Source organism: Tupaia chinensis, unplaced genomic scaffold (genome assembly GCF_000334495.1).
Source record: "Tupaia chinensis unplaced genomic scaffold, TupChi_1.0 Scaffold000085_1, whole genome shotgun sequence".
Lineage (NCBI taxonomy): Eukaryota > Metazoa > Chordata > Mammalia > Scandentia > Tupaiidae > Tupaia > Tupaia belangeri.
The window spans coordinates 4,330,602-4,355,082 of NW_006159547.1; the positions used below are offsets into that span (position 1 = coordinate 4,330,602).

The window sequence follows — 24,481 nt, forward strand, 5'->3', positions numbered from 1 at the left end:
CCGTTGGGCGGGTGCCCCGCGGCTTCCGCCGCCGCCCCCTGACACCAGAACTTTCTCACCCTTCCTCTCTCTCTGTCTCTCTGTGGGCAAAATAATAATAATAACAGGAATAGTAAATAAAATAAAATAAATATTCTTAAAAAAAATAAAGCAGTGGTGCAGGCAGCAGGGGCTCTGCTGTTGTATGCTGTGGCTCATGTGAGAAGGCCCTGGATTCAGTTCTCTGGTCTACTTAGAAATGCTGGGTGAGTATGGTTCTGGCTGATTGCAGAACTGGGGAGGGTTGCTTTGTGAGGACTCTGTAGGGTGACTATCTCTCTTTTTCCCTTTCTTTTGGAGAAAAAACATGATAAAAATAATAAATCTTTAAATATGTGTATAAGAAAGCTAAGAAATAGACTGAGAAAATATTTGAAATATTCTTTAACATGTAAAAAGGTGTAATGCTGTAGATGAGAATGGAGAAGAAGGGATTACAGCATGGCCATTCCCCAGGAGGGTGATTTCTCACTTTTCCTCTCTCTGTCTCTGTCTCTCTCTGGCAAATGTTTGTGCCCTATGGCAAAAACCTAAAAATAAATAAATGAATAATAAAAATCTATTACATATGGACTTACACTCCATTGCAAAAATACATAAACAACATAATCAATTTATGGAAATGAAAATAGCTAATAAAACTATAAAAAGGTCATGTCACTATTTGAAAAATGTAACTTAAAACTACAATTAGTAGATTTTCACATGTCAAATTTTTTCAGTTACTAAAGGAAATCATACTATCTGAAACCAGGGTTGTGTTAGATTCAGTTATATAATGATGTGTCCCTCCATTGTTCAGCCGCATCTACAATATTTCAGTTCTCTTTCTAGGAATTCATCCTAATAATATAATATAAACATCACCTAAACCTTTATATACAATGGTATTCATTACAGTTTTATTTACTATAGTTGTAAAATATTTATATACCTTAAAATGTAAATATATAATAGTTAATATGATATGACTATATAGTTATTATAATAAGTAATTTAGAAATAATTTTAAGAATATTAAAATCATATGATAATATAAAGTGAATGAATTAGATACAAATGGTGTAATCAGCAAAATCTCTACCAGATAAATTGGTGTGTATATGTGGAATATGTTCAGAAAATGACTAGAAAGAAATCGTAAAATTGTTAATGGTGATTACATGTAGGTAAGATTGCAGATGAAGTACTTCGTCTCTTTTATATATTCCTGGATTGCCTGGTTTTCAACAATGAGCATGTACTGGTTTTTAAATCTGTGTAAGATATAAAAAGACACCAAATGGTTTTCAATGAGTCCTTGCGTCAACTCCCACATGTGTCATATGCTAGAATCTCAACTTATCCCAGAGAGAAGACTTTTAAATAAACTTGTACATATTTAAGTCCTCTAACAGCCCTTTAAAAATGAAAATTAAGGGCGGGATTCATGGCCTAGTAGTTAAGACAATCAGATCCTACATGGCTGACTCCTTTCAAATCCTGGCTCCACTAGTTTGATAACTGTGTATACTCAAAATCCTGAAAAAAGAGGAGAAGGGATTGTGGACTGACCACTCCCTTTGGGAGGGTGCTTTCTCCTCTCCCTCTCTTTCTCTGTCTCTCTCTCAAGAGCACACCTGCCCACAAGACAAATAATAATACTACTAATTGAAATATACTAGAAAAGCCATCATAAAAATTGTGCCAATAATGTGTTTCAACAAAAGAATTGTTATAAGATTATTTTATCTCTCTTGTAAATTCAGCCTGACAATTTTACAAAAGTTTCTTCTCTGCCTCAAATATCATTAAAACATAAAAATCTGCTTGACTGCATAAATCCATTTTAAAGTAACATCACTTATTATGTTTAAACAAGCCTACTTAGTGCTTTCTTTTGTAAGGAACGAGAGCTTTATTTTTGTTTACCTGATCCTATCTGATACCACAATAGAATAACTGTAAAACTGTATTACTTGTTTTCTATAGAAAACAAAATGAAATATAAAGGTCAGAGCATAGAGTTTATTGAGACTGCTCTCCTTACACAAAACCCACATGATATTAAGATTAGTCTTTATTGATATTTCATGGACAAACTCAGAGAATTAGGTGTACACTAAAAATAATGAAAAAGAGAGACTTTACTCTTACATTTATATGAATTGCTAGTTTGTCAAGAATTGTACACTTAAGCTATGATGTAGTAAATTTATATAAGCTTTCTTTGATATATGAAAATAGTGGTGCTAAATGCAAACATTAAAATTATAAGTACTTTCTAAGGGTTCTTTTATTATTGCAAAAATCCTTATATGCCCTTACTGCCAGTGGTAAGCACATTAAGAGATCTAGTCCTTTTTTTTCTCTTACCGCATTCCAACCAACAACAAGTCCTATCATTTGGACCTCTAAATACATATATCTTGAAACTACCTTCTTTTTTTAAAAAAATTCATCTTATTTATTATTATTATTATTATAATTTGCTATTGGGCAGATGCACTCATTAAAGAGAGATGGGGCAAGGATGGGTAGTAAGAAAGCAAGCCAACAGGTCTGGGATTCAAACCACAACCTACTATGTGGGAGTCCACCACTTTAATCAGCATGCACCTGCTGGCCTGAAGCTGGCTTCATTTAACTTACTCATAACTATCAAAAACTAAGAAATATCAGAATAACTTCTTCATTAATTATCTTCTTTTTATCTTTAATATATTTGGAATACTCAACATCATGTATTTAAAATATCTCTCTGCTCCTGTCATCTCACTGCTTCCAACTATTTCCATTTCTATTGCACTTCTAAAAAAAAATAACTTGAAATCCTTACCACTGTTTATTATGTCCTCCAAGGACTGCCCTTGCTTACCTTTTCAATCTCAGAACTTACCTCTTGCCTGCTTCATTAGGTTTGCTGGTCTCCCAATATTTGTTACTTCTGTGTTTCTATGTTTATTATTTCCTCCTCATTTACTGCTCTTTCCTCTGCCCCTTCCACAGATGGCTTCTCTTTACCCTTCACTTGCTTACGAAATGCCTAAAGTTACTCCTCAATGAAGCAGTTCGTTCACCAGAACTCAGTAGATCTCTTTCCTTGGTTTGCCTCTCACTTCATCCTCTTGATTTCTACCATAGTGATTTGTGGATCTAAGTGTAAGAGTAAGTGAATGAGTCACAGATAAAGGCTGTAGCTTGTAAATAACTGTAAGACTACATCATTTATTGCTTATTCTACAAACATTAGGGAGCTGCACTGGGGCAAACAGCAAGCTGGCAATTGAGACTTTGAGAGAAAAGCCACTTCCTGTATCCTCACGTTTAAGTGTATGGACTTAGAGGGCAGATAAGTTACAGTATAGTGAAAGGACACTCGAAGTAACCTCAAGTATGGAAGAATGAAAGATTCCTTGGAAATTAGGGAAGAATTCATAGGGAAACGATGTTTTAACTGAATTCTAAACTAATTATATAAGCTCCAACAGACTGCATAGCTAATGAGAAATGGCAGGATGAATTGTCTTTTTCCTGCCATAAAAAGCATATACAGGAATAAGTTAAGAGCAATTTATTTAACATAACATTTTAGTTTATTGATGTTAATATATACGTAAGCATTTCCAGCTAAAAAATATCTCTTCTAAAGACTTTTTCCTTCTTGATAATAAAATGTTGTTCCAGAAAAATGCTGAATAAATCTTTCTTGAAATATATTACATTGCTTCTTCCAAAGACCCTGAAGTAATACAGAATTTACACTTCAGTAGTTGCCATGCTCAGACTTGACAAGTTGTATATATTGTATTTACTGGTGAAACGATAAAAAACAAAGGTATGGTATAGAGCTAAGTGGTTTTGTATTCATTTAGTTTTGAGGGGGAAAAATCATTGATTTAACATTTTGAAAACCAAGCTCAAAGCCTAGACAGACTATTAATCTTCAGTATTTTTTATTATTACTTCAAAGGTCATTGTGTCTAGATAATATTTTTAAAACAATATATATTTCCTTATGAGTATTACTTAAGTTGTCATATATAATGCAGAGAAAGACCTATTAGAATGTGGTAGTATTTTATTAGTATTATTATTTTAATTTGCCAGAGGACACATGCACTCACCAATGAATGGGGGTCGGGGAGATAAAGTGTGAGAGCCCTTCCATGGTGGATGGTCACACTGCAATCCCTTCACCTTCATTTCTCTCTCCTTTTGGGATTTTAGGTATACATGCACCTACACCCAGTATATTTCTCAAGTCATCAGATCCAGGACTCAGTCACACCTGTGGGATCAGTCATGTGGGATCCAACTGCCTTAACCACTATGTCACCTATGTGATAGGAATTTTTTAAGTAGAGTCTTCTCTTTGTCATACAACTATTATCTACTTTTCCCTGGAAAACAAACATATCTAGAAGTTCTTTGAAAATAATCTCATGGATAGCTAAGGTTATTTCTCTCTTTTTTTTTTTCATAATGGAATTATATTTAGTGTTAAGAACATTCAGTAAACTCTTTAGTATTCTTACTGGTATATATAATTTTGGCTTTTGCCAACTTTTAGGTTGGAAGAGAACAGATTATTTCTTTGATATGTCTATTTCATAAGAATTTTGGCTTTAGATTTATTTATTTTAATTTTTATTTTTTGGTGCTGCTACTTCACTTGTACCTGAAAGATGCCCATTAATAAACATTTGTAGAGTAAAGACAAATCTCTGTTCTCATCTAAGTGTCTGACTGTATCTAAATATATCTAGTGCATCATCCTGTGTATCTAGTAATGTCCATAGGTCTCCGGCACTGGAAAGAGCATGCAAATTACATTACCTCAGTGATTTACTAATGACAAACTTGATTCCAAAATTCGTGTTTAAATTGTATATTAAAAAAAGGTTGGGGAACTAGCAGGTGGTTGGTAGTTAAGGCACTGGATACTCCCACGTGGCTGACCATGGTTCAAGTCCTGGACCTGGTGGCTTGCTTTCTCACTTTCCCTCTCTCACTTTCTCTCTCTGTCTGTGTCTGTCTCTGATCAAATTAAAATAAATGAATGAATAAATAAAAATAAATAATTTTAAAAGAAAGGTTGAGTTTGAGACCAGCTGATGACATAATGGTTACATCACTGACTCCCAGGTGGTTGACCAAGGTTCACATTTTGAACCCAACAGCTTAAAACTCATGCCAGGTATGTGTACGTGCACACCCAAAATCCTGAGAGGTGAATGGAGGAAAAGGGATTGCAGCATGATCATCCTCCCTAGGGGGTGATTTCTCACTTTCTATCTCTGTTTTTCTCTGTATCTCTGCAAAAAAATCTATAGCAAAAATCTTTCTTAACAAACAAATAAGCAAACAACAAAAAAGGCTGAGTTTTTCTGAGAATTTTTAACTTTGTGAGGTGCTTGAAAATGGAACCAAAGATAGGAGATTTAATTCAGAATTCTTAGTGGAGATGGAATGGGGGAAGGATTTGGCACCTAGTTCAAGGCCTGTCCGATAAATCAAGTGATGCACAGATGGCTGAAATACACCTGGGAATAGCATCCAGAAACCTAACGCAATATAAAAAAGCCTAGTCATAATCAATGCAATGTTTCAATTAGGTGATTACTATCTGCATTAAAAATTGGGTGGAGGAGCAGCCTGGTGGCACAGTCATTAGCAAACTTTAACTGCAATGCTGAAGCCATGTGGCTGATGTTTTCTAATCCCCAGGACAGTTTAAAAACATGCAAGGTGTGTATGGGTGCTCAGAATCCTGATGGGTTGCAGTGCTGTGGAAAGGGGGTCATGGTGTGATGAGACCCTGTTGAGATTTTCAATCTCTCTCTCTCCCTCTCCCTCTGTCTGTCTCTCCCCTGTGTGTACATATGCTCTTTAACACGAATAAACATAAATAAACTTAAAATACAAAGAATCATATGGGCATGCTGCCATTACTGATTGATTTATTAAAGCTGATGTCGATGGAATGTTTACTATTTGCAGAAGACAATTCTTAGAGCTGTAAATACAGCACAGAAAATAATTAAAAAATTTTAAACTCTTCTGGATATTCATCCTATCGTGTGACAATAAAAGATAAACTAATGAAATATGTAATATGTCACGTGCTAGCAATTGCTAAGAGGAGAGGCTAGGGCAAGAAGTTAAGTCTGTGTGTGGAGAAGGAGGCCCTTATCTGAAGTGTCCAGGTAAGACCTCACTGACAAGGCCGTATTTCAGAAAAAGTTATAAGAAAGGAGAAATGAGACCTTCTGGTATCTGGAGGAAGAACATAGGCTGTTGGAACATCATGAGAGACCTCAGGCTTTTGTCTCATAGGGCTCCACCAGTATTGACCAAAGAACAGACTCTGACAAATACTATAAAATCCATAGTAATGTTTTCTGAATTACCATATGATATATAAATGAAGCATTCAAAAAGATATAGAAACACGGTTTACATGACTATTTCTTATCTTTTTATTAGTTTCCAGAGACCCATGTGCTCACCAGAGAGAGAGAGAGAGGGAGAGAGAGAGAGAGAACATCTCTTCAATGGGGCATGATCCATTTTTCCATCCCGTCTGGTTTTGAGGCAGGCACACACAAGTACCCAGTGTGTTTTTCAATCTGCAAGGGCTGGTATTTGAGCTGTGGCTGGCCATGTGAGATTGGGTGGGTGGAGAAGGGGGGTGGAACAAGAGGAATACATAATTATGTGGTCGGGTCGGAAATCTCACAGGTTAATACACTTGCAACCATTCTTACATACATTTATAAAAGAATAAGTAGTCCTAGAGGTGTGTGCATGGTATTACAGCAGTGCAGAGGAGAGCTGCCTAACCCTTGCTGAGAGCAGAAAATAAAAGGGTCTTCCTAAAAGATGGAACCCTGGTTTGGGGTTTGCTAGTACTTTCATTATGAATATTCCCTTTGATGTGTAGATCATTTGCAGCAGACTTTCTAAGCCACATGTCCAATGTATCAGATTTAGTTTTTGTCTGTATTTGTTACTCTATCTGTATCTAGTGTACATGGATTCATTAAACAGTACCAGTAAGTGGCAATATGTCACAACAGACTGAGAAATGGCCAGTAAACGTGGAGCTTCTGTGTTGTGGAGTTCTCATTTTCCTTCTGCTTATCCTGGTTATTCTATATTATTTCTGCACCCTCTAATATGTTTGCCAAGTGCAGGGCTGCATGTTAACCAACCCAGGAATATTAAGATATCCTATTTTATTTATTCTTCTTTAGGAAAAACAAAACAAAACAAATAAATATATATACAGAATTAAAGAATTTCAGATAGCTCTCTAAGACATCAAATAGATTTCCTTGTGTACCCTGTGGGGTAGGTGCATTTCATTTTAGAACCTACTACTTAGGAAAGAAGAAGTGTTTGAAGAGTGTTAAGCAGGGAAATACCATGACCAGATATGGATTTTGATCACTTGCCCAGGTTTGTCAGTTCAGGATATATTGAGAGAGATGAAAAACATGAAGGTCAGATAGGGGGATATTGCTTATTGTCAGAATTGAGGGGGATGGCAGGGGGGATGAGATGATGGCATGGATCTGAATATTCAAGACTTAGTGAATGATTGGAAGTACTTACTAAGGTAGGAGAAAGAATAAAGAATGACTTTCTGGTTCTTGACTAAAGCACAAGTTTTGGGTTTTAAGAACAAAGAATGATTCATAATTCCTTGTTGCTTCCCTCCCCACCCCCCAGGTTTTTGCCATAGTGTACGCACGCTTGCCGGAGAAAGAGAAAGTCAGAGAACCGCCTGATCTGAGGGTTGAACTGCAGTCTGCCATGTAAAAGTCTAGTGCCTTAACCACTATACCACCTACCCCCCAGTTACTTTTTCAGTGGAAAACAACAACAACAACCATATTGCTGTTCTTTCTTGATACATTAAATACTAGTATCACTGTTTTCATTCATTCCACATAACAGATCTGGAGACTGCTTCTTCCCAGATATCATATATGGTTATTTTCTGATTGAACTTGGTTTTTATAAATAGGATTTCAAAAAATGAAAAGTAAATACTTGTTCATCATAAGATTAAAAAAAAAAAGGAAGAAAGAAAGAACAAAAGAGAGAAAGACAGACTATTGTCTTTCTAGTGCATGATCAGTGTTGTATGAGAATGCAGGTGACTTGGGCATCCTCTGGTTCATTGCTGCTGTCTGTTTTCCTCTAGCTGGGATGACAGCAGTTCAGTGAGCAGTGGTCTCAGTGACACCCTCGATAACATCAGCACTGATGACCTGAACACCATGTCCTCAGTCAGCTCTTACTCCAACATCACTGTCCCTTCCCGCAAGAACACTCAGGTGAGAAGCCTCATTTCTTTTTCCAGTGTTTCTGTCGATTTCTACCCCCAAATGATTGTTAGATTAAGGTATAGCACCATCCCTTGAGCTAGAATAATTGCACAAACTGAATGAAAACAGCAACGGAACTCATTTGGCCATCCCTGAACCTCGAAGTAGCTTTATCTTAGACTCTCCAAAATCACAACCCTGAGATGCAACGATGTGAATCTCAGCATATTTTGGATAATTAAAATCAGATTACATATGTGTGTGCACATATAGCCATATGTATTTTTCTGCTGATTATAATCTAGGGCAGAAACACCTGTGTTGCCATATCTCTCTTAATAATACTGATATATTTGTTTAAAAATCTAGCAGTTATTTTAATAGTCTAATTTGGGATAGTTCTTGATTCATTTTATATTAATCACTGAAATAAATTATTGGGTCTTTGGTAACTGGCAAGTCAAGAATGGACATTAACTAATTAAGTTTTATCTTGTATTACTTTTTCTCATTACATTTGACATAAAAAATTTCTTCCTTTCTGGAGTTTCTAATTGGGGTTTTCTGCATATATTTATTCTGACATTCTCTACTAAGTAAGTGAGTAAGAATTATGTGGCTAAAATTAATGAAACTTAAGGGAAGACATAGATAAAAATAGAAATCTTTTGAATTCTTTTGAAATATAAATTAGGGCTTCCTTTTATTAACCATTTATTCAAAAGCACATTCCAGTATCTTAATTTCCATATTATAGATTTTTCTGCATAAGATATTTTTCTGTAATATTTTTCTTTATAGCTGAAGACAGATTCAGAGAAACATTCCACAACAGATGAGACCTGGGATAGTACGGAGGAGCTGAAAAAAACAGAAGAAGATTTTGACAGTCATGGGGATAGCGGGAGCAAGTGGAAGAGTGCCACCCCGGGACTTCCTGAAGACCCTGAGAAGGCAGGGCAGAAAGCTTCCCTGTCTGTTTCACAAACGGGTTCCTGGAGGAGAGGCATGTCTGCCCAAGGAGGAGCACCATCCAGGCAGAAAGCTGGAACAAGTACACTCAAGACTCCTGGTATGCTCGTTGTTTGGCCGCTGTCGCATACAAGTGCTTTAATTTATTGTTTCCATTTAGTCTCTGATTATTTTTTTTTCCTACTAGCTTTCTTTTGTAGGAAAATAAAACACTAATTTATTTCTTCCATGAGAGAGAGAGAGCCAAGAGACAGGCACCCCAAACAGGGTCTTTGTTGCCATGCTCCACCCCGTTTCATCTGGCTCAGATCACAGTCATGCTTGTGTCCAGAGTGTTCAGGGATGGGTCAGGATACAAACAAAGGACCTTTCCCAGGTCAGCTCAGCTGTGTTTCCACTGCACCACCACCTGGTCTTTTGTGTTCTTCTTAAAATCAGATTCTTCTCCAAACACATATTTTTTCCACTTAAATGTACATACTAATTCATATAAATCCATGTGCATATAGTAGCCTAGGCATTCTCTAGAGAGCACCCTCGTAGTTTGGAGCTACTGAACACCTTCTTTGCCATAATTGTTTCAGGTCTTGTGAGAATAAAATAAGGCTGCTAAATAGTAAAGTTTCTGTGTTTTGACTTTCCTATAAAAATCTGGCATATGTATATTAAGGATACCACTGAGTTTCCTGGCAAGCTCTGAGAGTTAATGTAATCACACAAATGTAATGAGTTGGAATCTTGGCGATGTGAGATGTTGGTGAACTAGACTTGACAAAAGAAAACAGTGGAAAAATTCTGCAAAATGGTACCATCCTTTTTTATATTTTCTAAGACTCATCTGCCATTTTTTTTAATAGTGCTTAATTTAAAATAGTGCCACCTGAAGTAGTTATAGCAGGGTACTCCAAATCTAATCATCCCACAGATACTCAATTGACTTCTTAGTCTAGTACTAAGCTTAATAACATTAAGTGCTATCCTTATAAAGAAAATAATTGCAAACTGTGACATTCACAAATAGCACTGTGTTTTCATTTTACCTCCTTGAACCCTCATCATATTGCCTCTGACAGCCAACTCTGTATAGCCATGCACTTCTTCCTCTAAATTGTGTGCGCTTCTTTAGATCTACAATGATAAACATTTGGGAACCAAGGTGCTATAAAAGCATTCACATTGGGGACCAGCAGTTAGTGTATTGGCTATGTCGCTGGACTCCCACGTAGTCGACCACAGTTCGCATCCTGGATCTGGTGACTTAAAACTCACACTGGGCGTGTGTGCATGCATGCCCAAGATCCCAAGAGGAGAATGGAGGAGAAGGGATTGCGGCGTGGCCATCCCCTCTGGGGGGTGATTTCTCACTTTCTATCTCTCTGTCTCTGTCTGTCTGACGAGCGCATGCGTCCTATAGCAAAAACCTCTCCGAAAAAAAAAAGCATTCACGTTGTATGTATTAATTCTAGAAGGATTGTTATGATGTCAAGATGTGCAGAACACACATTTGTGTATTTTTTTCTATTAATTAGGAAAAACCGATGATGCCAAAGCTTCTGAGAAAGGGAAAACTCCCCTGAAAGGATCGTCCCTACAAAGATCTCCTTCAGATGCAGGAAAAAGCAGTGGTGATGAGGGGAAAAAGCCTCCCTCAGGCATTGGAAGATCAACTGCTACCAGCTCTTTTGGATTTAAGAAGCCAAGTGGAGTAGGGTCGTCAGCTATGATCAGTAGCAGTGGGGCGACCATCACAAGTGGTTCTGCAACACTGGGTAAAATCCCCAAATCTGCTGCCATTGGTGGAAAGTCAAATGCAGGAAGGAAAACCAGTTTGGATGGTTCCCAGAATCAGGATGACGTTGTGTTGCATGTCAGTTCCAAGAGCACCCTGCAATACCGTAGTTTGCCCCGCCCTTCCAAATCCAGCACCAGTGGCATTACTGGGTCCCAGAACCAGCACCAGCAGTATTGATTCCAATGTCAGCAGCAAGTCAGCTGGAGCCACCACTTCCAAACTGAGGGAGCCCACGAAGATCGGGTCAGGGCGTTCAAGTCCTGTCACTGTCAACCAAACCGATAAAGAGAAGGAAAAAGTAGCAGTCTCAGATTCAGAAAGTGTTTCTTTGTCAGGTTCCCCCAAATCCAGCCCTACCTCTGCCAGTGCCTGTGGTACACAAGGGCTCAGGCAGCCAGGATCCAAGTATCCGGATATTGCCTCACCTACCTTTCGAAGGTAAGGATGTGCAAACTGATGCAAGAAAACTTTTTAAAATATATTTATGTATATATAAATATGTATCTATGTATCCACACACACATATATACATATATACAGTATGTATCCATATATATACACACACACACACACATACATGTATGTATAATTATACACACTCATGGGTGGGATGTTTAAAAAGTTCATAGAACATTTTTATAATGACAAAACTAAGTTTCAAAAATCTTTTGCACTAAAATAAAATTGCACTTTAACTCCATTTTTCACCATTTTAAAAAAAGTTTATTGCTTTTATGAGAGAGAGAGAGAGACAAACACCTTGAACAGGGTCTCATCCCATGATCCCCATCTAGATTTCCCAGTCTGCTCGGATCATAAGCATGTGACCCCAGTGTGTACAGGTCAACTGGGGAACCAAACCTACCACCTTCCGTAAGTGTGCTGTGCCTTCAAGGACTTTTTGAAAGTCCCCTATTGTCTGCCAGCCTATCTATCTATCTACATATCTATAGCTATAGATATCGCTATATAAATGTTTATATTCTAAGGTACATATTTTAGACTCTTAAAAGTACAGCAAATGCTAAGAAGTTGATCATATATAAATAACTAGCAAAAAGAAAAGTGCGTATTTTGAAAATGGTCAGATATCAGTTTCTCTGTTGTAATGATAGCTACACAAATAACTTGTGTAGGAGACTTGAAAGCACATGGCAATGCTGAGAGGTAGCGATTAAGACAAAATATTCTAGCTTGTAAACTTGCTGCAGATTGCCGTCCTTTTTTTCCACAGTTAAGAAACAAGCAACAACAACAAAAATAGACCTTTATGGCTATTGGCATTCTTTTTCAGTGTTCATTATTTTGGTTCTCTTCATGAGTTGGTGATTAGAAATGTTCCTTAAAATAGATTATACTGGACAGAGTTTTACAGTTATACAGTTACACAGTATCATATCTTGACATATAAAAGAAAATCAAGGTATGATATAATTAACAGAATTGGAAAACATTCAGATGTTTGGTACAAGATAGCATCTTAAGAATGGGCTGTTTTCTGACTCTTCATCAGTTTTCTTTGACATGACAATGGTGAGCAGCGCACTTGGGTTTCTATACTGGGATTGTCTTTGGTGTTAAATACATGAAGCTCTACTCTGAGAGCTCACTGTTTTTAAATACCAGAGTGTTTTTAAGTGGCAGCCAGGTAAATTCTGTGAAAGACTCAGGACAAATAGCTAAACCTCTTTAGTCTATTTTCTCATCTGTGAAATACTAGAGTGTGATTTATAGTTCATTTTATAATAAATGTTTTTAATATTTTTACTTTTATTCTGCTGATAACTAAGAACTTAGATTTCTTGGAAATAAAGGGTCTTAAAACATTTACATTTACATTCAAGCAATCTCAGATATAATTGTTTGAAAAGCCTACAACTTTTATTGCTTAGTAGAATTAATCCTGAAGAACTGGCTTTTTGAAATGATTCTCATTGGAAAAAATAAATTATGGCTTGCAGTGACAGTAAATACTTTGTTGCTTAAATAAAAGGCAATAGTGCCCTCCTGTGGCCCATTACCTATGAAACAATTTCTCATATTCGTCATAAGATATTTCACTGTAGGAAATACAGATTTCATTGCAACCTACTTAGCAATCATTCTATCATTACTTCATATCACTTTATTTCCATATTTACATAAATTCGATGATATCATCCACTTCATTTACAAAACTAAAATGTTTTCTGAACTAAACTCCAACATCTAACTGAACTTGAGCTATATTTCAAATCACTATGACAAATATGTATTTGAATAGCACTGGCAACTGATATCAAATCCTTTGGCCTTTCCTGGGGAAAACACGGACAAATTGACATGTTGCCAACAATTTCCAATATTGTGTCCAATCAACTACTTCCTGACGGTTGCTCACGCCACCAGATACTCAATATAACTTTGTAAACCTTTCCTTAAGCATTCCTTTTAGATTTTGAATAGACTATTGAAAGGAAAGAGAAAAATTCTTATAAGCGCTATGTATCGAATGCGTAGAAGTTGTTTCATTATAATGGTTCGTAAATAGGTAATAGCAAGTACAATCAAAATATTTAATTTGAGTGAAAGATCCTCATCACTTAAATTGGAAAAGCAGAGATTTTCATGTTTGACGTACTTTTGTTTTGCTTGCTTCTCCCCAACCCTGGGTAGCAGCCCAGTACTGACTTTGCATATAAGAGTTTGAGGTGAACTTCATTCATATGATATGAGAACTTTTCTGCACTTGAGTCAGAAGTGCAAGCTATAAAGTTCATTCATATGAAGATGGGGAGTGCTTGGTGGTTCAGGACACCAATGTACACTTGGCTGTGTGTCCTGTAACCCCCAAAACGAAATGTGGATATTAGTGTCTTGGAACAACTGAAGTTGTTATTTGTTTTTCCTTTTAGGTTGTTTGGTGCCAAGGCAGGTGGCAAATCTGCCTCTGCACCTAATACTGAGGGTGTGAAATCCTCCTCAGTAATGCCCAGCCCTAGTACCACATTAGCGCGGCAAGGCAGTCTGGAATCACCGTCGTCTGGTACGGGCAGCCTGGGCAGTGCTGGTGGGCTCAGTGGCAGCAGCAGCCCTCTCTTCAATAAACCCTCTGACCTAACTACAGATGTTATAAGCTTAAGCCACTCTTTGGCTTCCAGCCCAGCATCGGTTCACTCTTTCACCTCAGGTGGTCTCGTGTGGGCTGCCAATCTGAGCAGTTCCTCTGCTGGCAGCAAGGACACTCCAAGTTACCAGTCCCTGACTAGCCTCCATACGAGCTCTGAGTCCATTGACCTCCCCCTCAGCCACCATGGCTCCCTGTCTGGACTGACCACAGGCACTCACGAGGTCCAGAGCCTGCTCATGAGAACGGGTAGTGTGAGATCTACTCTCTCAGAAAGGTGAGCTTTACCGGAGGCGCTGAGAGTCCTCAACCCTCCTCCCTGCACCGTGCTGAACCCCAGATCCCAACATATTCCCTTGATTTCAGAGGGCCACTGTGCAAAGGACCATCGACTAGCAAGAGAGGGCCTTTTATGTGCTCCATCCCCATACGTGCAGAGAAATAAAACCAACAGAGATAGGGAGGTTAGATCATTAAGATCCTTAATGTGAATGCATACATGCACACCCAGTAGGCAGTTTAAAGAAAATTCAGAGCACATGAACGATGTCTTCTCAAGATATTTGAATTATTTGTCTTAAGCTCCTTATGATAATTTAACCATTTTTTAAAGACCAAATTGAAGTGGCTTTTAGAATTATGTTCTGAGCAGTATGTTAAATATGCTCTATTTGCACTTATATGAAAAAAATAGCAAATGAGTTCCTCAGAAGAATCCTAATTGACTTTTTAAAAATTTGTTAATTCTGAATTCTTAGAGACATTATAATAATAGGCCTCTTGAAAAGGAATCATACTACAAAGTGTTCTTCATTGATTTTACATTGAATTTATATATATGTACACACATACATACACATTTTTTATGTCAAGAGGAGAAGAAAATGAGGCATTTCCTTTTTTAAATTTTTTTTTAAATATTTTGCGATAGGGTGTGTGCACTCACTGGAGTGAGGCTGTGAGAAAGAAAGTGAGAAAAGCATCCCCCAGGAGGGGAGGCCCATGCCACAGTCCACAACCCCTTCTCTTCTGTTCTTCTCATAGGATTTTCGGTATGCACACACACGTGCCCAGTGTGATTTTCAAGCTGCTGGGTCTGGGATGTGAACTAGAGTTGACCATGTGGGAGTCCAGTGCCTTAACTACCACAGTGATAATGAGGCATTTCTTACCTTACATCCTGACGAGAAAGCATCACTGCTGAGCAGAATGGCTCTAGATTCTCCCCCTAAAAAAATCATTTTTCTGATATTTTGATACTGACACTTACCCCTGTGCTTTCTATAGCATCTTAGATTCTACTATAGCTTCAGCACTTTTAAGGTAAATAGAAATCCTCACGTGTCATTTAGAAAATTTCTAACAAATAAATAGAATCAGATTGAAAACATATTAACCTATTAGTTTAATGAGTGTATCCTAGATCGTGTACTAATATGTGAGGATTCAAATAGCAAGTTGATAATCAAATCAAATCAAATCTACTGCTAATAGGTATCATCTATTAATCAGAACTGCACTATAAAATACTGTTTTTTTTATTTTAAAGATGATTAAAACAAGTTGACTACTTAGCCATCAGTCTGTTTCTTCAACATTCAAACATTAAAGACTCAAAAAGCTAGTCAAATAACTATTTGTAACTAAGTAACCCTCAAATCAAAACTAGATAATCTTGATTAGTCTTATAGTAGTAATATCTGAAATGAACTTTTAGATTTTACTGTATATTTAGCAGAAATCAGTATAAATGTTCTCTAAACATACTAGTAAATACGTAGCTACTTGTTTTTTATAAACAGGTTAATTGTTCAGTCTTTGACACAGGACAGTTTTACAAACGGGAATGTTCTATTGGGTTGTTGGGAAGCTCATGACATATTTTTCTAAGCAAAAATGCATCATGACTTTCCAGGCAACCCAATAGTATTAAAATAGCTAAATAAATATTTTATCTAAAATAAACTTTAAATTAACTTTGAATTAATGAATATGCTTTACCTTTGATTCTTAGTAAACTATATTGATAAATATTAAGTTGTGGAAAGTAAATGTCATCATAGGTATAGTATATACTATAAATATTACTTCTAGTAAATTACTAGGTTAAAATAATTTTTATATAAGACATTATTCTTTTTTATCGTTGGAAACAAGACTGCAAGCAATTACAGTTTAGTCCCTTAAAGTACACTTTGGAAAGCTTAAAATCTATTGAAGAGAAAATGTGATCTGATAGGTAGGTGATCCAGTCTTAATTTTAATTAATCAGTGGAACATTGGATCTGTTAAGAAAACCAGAGATTCACGTGGGAAAGAAAGTATGTTAAAGTGTAAATATTTAAGACAAATTAATTCATGATGATAGAGATATCTAATAGAGACATATGTAAGTACATGACTTACCTTTTTACTTGTAATTTTAGAAATCACATCCTAATGCTATTGATATTTTTTAATTGGCAGAGGACATGCACACTTGCCAGAGAAAGACAGAGAGAGAGACGGAGAAAACACCCTCTGTAAAGTGTGGTCACTCTGTATCCTGTTGGGATTTGGGACACACCTGCACACATACCCAGCGTGTTCCTTAAGCCACAGGCTCCAGTAATGGAACTGCATTTGGCCACATAGGATCCAAGTCCCTTAACTACTAAGTTATGGGATTGGCACAAATCAATAGCTTTTATACAGATTATAATTTTTGTTTAAATTCTTTATCTTTTAAAATAAATAAAATAATAAAAAATAAAATTAAATATGTTCTCATAGTTTCTGTGGCTGTTCTAGACCATTAGTGGCTCTTAAGGCATAACTAGTCCTCATGTATTTATTTATCTTTGTATGAACTACCCAAATTTTTAAAAAAAAATGTAAAGCTGTAACTAACTTTGCACCTTTCTGATTTTTTTTAAGTGTTCAATCTGGAAATCCTACCTTTTTATTATTTATTTATTTATTTATTTATTTATTTACATTTCTACCCAGCAACTCTTTCTACCCTTGAGTGTTAGTGTCTACTATCCTCTGGAGATAACTAAAATACCTACCTTGCCCCTGCTGACATATGAGTTTTTAACCCTTGAGGGTTTGCAGAAAGTGTGTACATTATAAAAATCATTGTTACCCAAAGTCAGATATTGCTAGGAAAACTTTAAATGATATTGGCAATTTAAAATGTATTTTTTTTCTGATTTTTCCCATTAAATTACTCTGTGTCATGTAAATATATAATTTCTTAATATAACTAAATAACATTGGCAAAAGAATGCCTATCTTTAATTTCTCTGAAACATTAAACAAATTTGCACACATGAAAGAGTTCATCTTTCAAAGGGCTTATGACCGCATAAATGTTTCAGCACGGTGTAGTTTGTATTTGTTCAGTATGATTCTTTTATCTACCCTGCTAAGAAAACTTCTATAGTCAAGATATATCAGGAACTGGCCTCTATATGACATAGTAGTTACCATATGTGAACATTCCTGATAAAGTTGTGTAAAGTTTTTGGGTACTTTCTATTGCAAAGCTAAATAATGGAGTATGCATAGAAGAAAACATTTTAGCTTTAATTTCAAGCGATGAGATTTTAAGTCAATGTGTTTACATTCATGCTACATCACCCCCATTATGCATATCCTGTGTATTTAATTTTACCACTTGAGGTTCTAAAGAAAAGAGCTGCAATTCTACAATTTCAAATTAGTTTCACTCTGCCTTTTTTGCATGGCAGAGATTATAACAGAAATCTCTAGACTTGTCTGGCATAGTTAGTGGCACCCTGTTCCTCTATTTTTAGAGACGCCATTTCTCATTTTCTCCAGACCCATCTTTTCATCCCTTCCTATGACCAATTGAGAATTCTTTAAAATAGAGATGATAAAAAAGTATAACCTCTTAAATGCATAAATTATGATTTCTAAAATAGTGTAACTTAATTTCATTAAAATATTTAAAGAATTGATGCCAGAAACATTGCATTAAGCAAATATTCATCACTTGTTATTTTTCTTCTCTTACCTGTAAATGGGGAATAAATCTGCCATTATTTTTATTAAAAATAATTTGAAGACAAAAGACAATAATTCTGTGGTGTGTTACATTTCTCTGTCCATTGAACTGCAATGTCAACTTAGAGCAGGTTGATCTCAATTTCACCTCTATGATTCGCTTGCATGTGAAATCCTAGCATGAGTCTAGTCGGTCGCATAGAGAGAAAAACTACCCTGACATTAGGTAAATTGTGTATAGAAGGGAATTGTGCTAATATATGATTTAATCTAATAGTCCCATCATTATATAAGCATTGAATGGTACTAAGTTAAAAAGAAACTCAACAGGTGTTACAACAAATAGACATCTTGTCCCTCTGAGTTGGCCTTTCCCAATTAGTTAGGCATCATATATGTGTTACTCCAAAATTATTTTGTGTAATTCTACAACCCATTTTTGTTGGATGTATAATTTGGAAGTTTTGTTTACATTATGTCCTTAGGGATTTTCTTTGTTTTAACAGCATGCAGCTTGACAGAAATACACTACCCAAAAAGGGATTAAGGTATCTATTTCTCTCAGCACAATTGCTACCTTTCTCTGTTGTTCCGTGAACTCTGTGTGCTGTCCCTCTTCCTTTTTTTCTGTTTGTTGACTATGTAGCACCTGACTTTGAGGAGAGTCACTTTTAATCTTGATATTCTCAGGCCTGAAGAGCTGGTGAGATAGTTACTAGGTCGAAATACTAGTGGAGACCAAGGTTGTGAGTCAAATTTCATTAATTTCAACATGAAAGCTTCTGTTGTAAAATAATAAGATGTCTCAGTGAACTTGTCCCATACATTGCTTTTTTGAGGCAGCAACTTTTGATAGCAGGCAAAACCCACTTGTACAAATTAAACTTAACTTCCCTAACTTTTCATCAAAAAAGCATATGCTTGCAAATCCTTAAAACCCATATTATCTACAGATGTGGCCAGTTAATGTTGAAAGGTTGAAGGGTGCCCTAATTGAAATTTAAAATCGTAGTTTCATCATTGTAGGACAAACACTGTAATTAAGGTATGTCTTTTATAGAATTCTTTCAATAAAGTCTCAAAACAGCTCTAGTTTCAGGGGTGCTGATAGCTATCAGGTCAATTTAAATCAGAATTAACCTCATGGCATTTAATAATCTCAATATAATTATTCAGCCTATAATAAAACATAAAGTGGAAAATCTAGTGGTTCCTTGACTGCACATCCTCTACTGTGTGCTTTTATCTGAGGGGAGGATAGAGGTTTAACACGGTATAAACATGATAAATTCACTGTTCTTAGGTTCTAAGATTTCACTCACTCTGATGGAGCTGTGATTACTGGCCAAGCTAGGTCTTTCCCCATTATCCTGGCAATTATTCCATTTCAATATTTTATTCTAGGAACTCATTTTGTAATAAAATGGGCACATTTCTTCCTCATTTTTATTTTTAATCCAGATATAATGTCAAGTGATAGTTTACCCAAAAAAACTTTTTTGTTTTTGTTTTAAAAAAATAGCTGTCAGTTTGTGTCCCACTTCCTATGCCTTTCTGTGATCATCACTTCACTTTCCTTTGGCCTCTGACCTAACACTCTCCACCATTTTTAGTCTTTGTTTTAACCTTCTTCACCTCCCTCAAGCACTGTGCTTTTGAGTCCTTTTCAATTAAATTGGCTGTCTATTCATTGCTTTATCATTTTTAACGTCATATCTCACAGAAGCCTAATTTTCTTCTCAAATTCCTTTATTTTTTTCCCATGAGATTTAAACAGATGGTGTCAAATCATCTGGAAGAACTGAGCAATTATAATTAGATTCAATCTGTTTGAGATGGTTGTTCAGTCTGAATAGTAAGCTCCTCTCAATTGTTTTCCTGTCCTTGTGTTGCCTCGCCCTAGATGTGCTGAAGTGTCTTAGCTGTGCTGTTTTGCAGATATACCCCATCATCTCGGCAGGCCAGCCAAGAAGAGGGCAAAGAGTGGTTGCGTTCTCATTCCACTGGAGGGCTGCAGGATACTGGCAACCAGTCACCTCTGGTCTCCCCTTCTGCCATGTCATCTTCTGCAACAGGAAAATATCACTTTTCCAACTTGGGTAAAATATTCTAAAACATTGCTTCTGTTTTGGTTCACTGCCCATCCTCACGGGAGCCCTGGTATTACTTTATAAAAAAATGTTCATGTAAAGGGACATAAAGACAGCTTAACAGTACCATGTATTTGTGTGATAGTTCAGTGTTCACAGAATAATTTCCAAATAGTATGCCACATATGAATCATATCAAATGTTCAACATAGGTAATACTGTTGCTGTTTGATAAAACAGGCTAGGATCCAGAAGTTCAAAGAGGTCATTTGGAATGAAAACATCCCACTGCAGAGATAGTCATCAGTCCAAGAAGAATTGACTTCAAGCCCAAGGTCCTTTCCATTCTATTGGGTTGCACAAAAGTCATGACACAGTTTTACATACATGAATACAGCATGACTTTTCCTACAACCCAATATCCCAAAATCCTCATAAAAGCACCCTTTAATTTTTTTATTTAAGATGTTTAAACATCTTTATAACAAAATTAACATTTCTGTAGAAAAATAGTAAATAGAAATAGCTAAAGAAGAATAAAATAGGCTAAATCATAAGTCCAAGATAACTTCTTTTCACATTGATGTTAAAACTCCTTTAAGAAGTTCTATTAAGATAATACTTCATGAGCATTTTAGAGAAATATAATAAAAAATGAAATATTATCTTACCCATCATTTATTTTGTGATTAACATCATTAAAAATAAAACTGTTTTATGTTTACTAAAGTATAACTGTAAATATGTTTTAGTAAACATAAAAAAGTATGAACTATAAAGTAATTTATATAAATGTCTTACAGGACACAGGGAAGTGACAAAGTAATGAACAACATCTAAACATGTCGGTTACAATTTAATGTACCTCAAAATGTTAAATTTCTTTTTTTATAAAGTCACACATGAAATATTCTTGTTATTGTTTTATCACTGGAGAAAAATAGTACTTCTAATAATGCACTCACCAAAGGTCTAAATTCTTTAATAATTTGGACTTCAACTTTTAGCCAAGTCAGTTCTCAAGGCTATGTTTTTCCTCTATTGTAATTCTTCCTACTATATCAAGTAGGGCTTTTGGCAATAAAAAGCAATTATCATGATTATGACTCCATATGAGCAAATGAATTCATATCAAACATCAAGTTTTTATTGCTTAAACTACACAGTAATGAGACTTCTTTGCTCCATAATGCCAAAGGATATAGCTTTTATTTAATTTGAGTCGTAGCTATAAAACACAGCCAAAAGCCCAACACTTTAAAAACCCAAATTGAAAATGTTTCTGTAGGGTCATAGGAATATAAAACAGAATTTATATAACATTTGAACCAAACCAAAATCATCTAAAATGCTATAAATTTTCCATGAGCCTCATGTCTTCCATCAATTTTATCATTAATTAACTATTTTAGTCCATTTTGTGTTGCTATAACTGAGTATCAAACTGGGTTAGTTATAAACAACAGAAATTTAAAAGAAACTTAAAAAAGAAATTTATTTGACTCCTGGTTTTGGAAACTGAGAAATCCAAGATTAAGAGGCCTTTTCATGACCAAGGCCTTGTTGCTGTATGATCCCATGATAGAAGGCAGAAGGGAAAAGAATATGCAAGAAAAAGGATGAGAAATCAGATTCTGCTGTCTCGAGGTTTTTAATTGGGATTAATCCATTCATGAGGATGGAGCCCTCGTGACCTAAACACCTTCCATTAGACCCCATATCCCAGTACTGTTCCAGTGGGGATTCACTTTCCAAAAGATGCTGTCTGGGGAACACGTTCACATCACAGCATTGATATTAATTAATTAGTTGACACCTTACTCCATTTTTTCACACTGTCAGTAGTCTGATAATATCCATCTATTCCACTATTCTTTGAAAGAAACAAGAAGCTCATCACTTTGTATGTCTGACTTTGATAAAGTCATTTAACCTCAATTTTCTCATCTGTCAAATGGATACATGATACCTTGTGAAGAACTACTGATAGGATGATTCATAAGACTAAGGAGTAAGACTTGAAAGATTGCCAGTCATTTTTATTAGAATGCATATCCTATACTGTCAGTATTATAAAGTAGCACTTATCTGGTATGCCTGAGTTTTATCTGCATTTAATTGGGTATGATTTATAAGACAGTAACCACACATTTTACATAAAAGACATTCATAGCTTAGATTTTTGAAAGACTGGTACAGAACTGTGATATAATGATCAAGCTCTCAGTTATCACTAATGTCAAATATTTGTCCAGAGATAAGGTTATTCTAAAGTTTGAATTGATAAGACACATGATACCAACAGATCCATGACCACAAATGTGTTTTTAAAAGATCGATATATATCACATGTTAGAATTCATTTTATTATACAGTTTTCAAAGAGTTGAAGCACAGTTAATAAATTAAAGCAAATTTTAATTTTACTGATAAACCATCTCTGTGGTCCTTTAATATTAATGATTTGAATTAAAACATTGATCAAATACATCCCTTATATGTTGTTATATAGAAACCAACCAACATTTGGAAGAGTCAAGCTTACCTTACCTCTAAGTTATTTGCACTTTCCAGAAATCTCTCAGCAACATCAAACAGCACTACTTGTTTTCCTTATCAATGTACTTTCAGCCTTTATTATACTGACATCACCCTCTTAATTCTTTTCATAATTTTCCAACTATGATTCTTTCTCATAGGTTGTCTCATCTTGACTACATAATTTATTGTACAAACAAGGTTACTTTTTTAGTTTCTGCTATAGGGCACAGAAGATCACCACAGAGAGAGAAGGAAGGGAAAATCAACCCCCAAGAGGGATGGCCACACCACAATCCCTTCTCCTCCATTCTCTTTTCAGGATTTTGGGCTTGTATGCATACATATCCACATATTTTTCGAGCTACCAGGTCCTGGACTCTTATCACTTAGTCTGCATGTGGGATCCAGCCTCCTAAACTACCATGCTTCTGGCTCATCCAAGCAGGTTCACTTTTGAGAGTGGAAGGGACTCTATTGATCATTGTTTCAGGCATTAGGTATAAACCCTACACAGTGTAATTTATCCTTCATCTGCTCCTCATATTTATGTTTTTACCAAGATTTTTCCTTTAGGCTTAGCAATTCCAAACTGATATTGTATATTTTCATCTACAACTTTAATTCTAACATCTCAAATTAACATTTCTCTTTCTTACTGAAATTTTTTTTTTCTTTAAAAATATTTATTTATTTATTTATTTAGCTACAGGGTGAGTGAGCTCACCAGAGAGAGACAGGGGAGTGGAAAATGTGAGAAATCAGTTCCTAGGGTGTATGACATGCCACAATTCCTTTTTTTCCCCCCACATTATTTATTATTTATTTTTTGTATATACTTTCAATCATATTGTTTGACTTACAATGAGACCATTTCGATATGTGCACATTTCTCCCCAGACCCGTTGATCAAAATATCTTTAACATATTTTTGAGCTCTAAAACTGAAATCCCATCAGTGTGCTGGACTATACAGCCACCATAAAACAAAGTCTTACTTTATTTACTTTTTTAAAAAAATCATTTTTATAATTTCACATATCACCATTCTTCCAACTGCTCAAATATGAAACATCTATATAATCAACAGTTTTACATAGATCTATTCCACTCACCCCCTCATAGTTTATATCTTCAATAAGCAAAACTTGTGAACTGATCTTCAAAATATCTCCTATATCTATTTCTCATTGTCGGAGGAATTGCCTTTGCTTTTACAACTCTACACAATATCAGTAGATTTCCAATTAATCTTACTGAATATAGTCACATAACTCTCAAGATTTTTACCTATTGAGAGTTATGAAGAAAGACCTTTTTATCTGTGTCAAAAATGTCATGAGCCTTCCCTGTTTTATAAGCATATATAATTTCAAATAAGGCCTTCTGAGATCTCTGTACTGTGTTATTTTACAGAGGGAAAAAATAATTTTAAAAACAAGAAAATACTTTTTATAGTTTTGATTATATTCAGATCACATGAATTTTTACATTGGGTTGATAGACAAGTCATGATACATTTTTACATAGAAAAACATGAAAAAATACATCATTACTTTTCTGATAACCCATTAACTTGTAATTATATAACTTACATAACTATTAAGCAAGAAAA

The 24,481-nt window shown here is 35.6% G+C and overlaps 1 protein-coding gene across 1 annotated transcript in view; it reads left to right on the forward strand.

The window, feature by feature from the left end:
• Positions 1 to 24,481, forward strand: part of NAV3 (neuron navigator 3) — a 688,714-nt gene that overhangs the window by 569,762 nt on the left and 94,471 nt on the right. Inside the window, 7 exon segments of the mRNA XM_014585711.2 lie at positions 8,234 to 8,366; positions 9,159 to 9,429; positions 10,859 to 11,274; positions 11,276 to 11,559; positions 14,016 to 14,504; positions 18,745 to 18,786; positions 20,177 to 20,337. Coding sequence (XP_014441197.1) covers positions 8,234 to 8,366; positions 9,159 to 9,429; positions 10,859 to 11,274; positions 11,276 to 11,559; positions 14,016 to 14,504; positions 18,745 to 18,786; positions 20,177 to 20,337 — 1,796 coding nt within the window.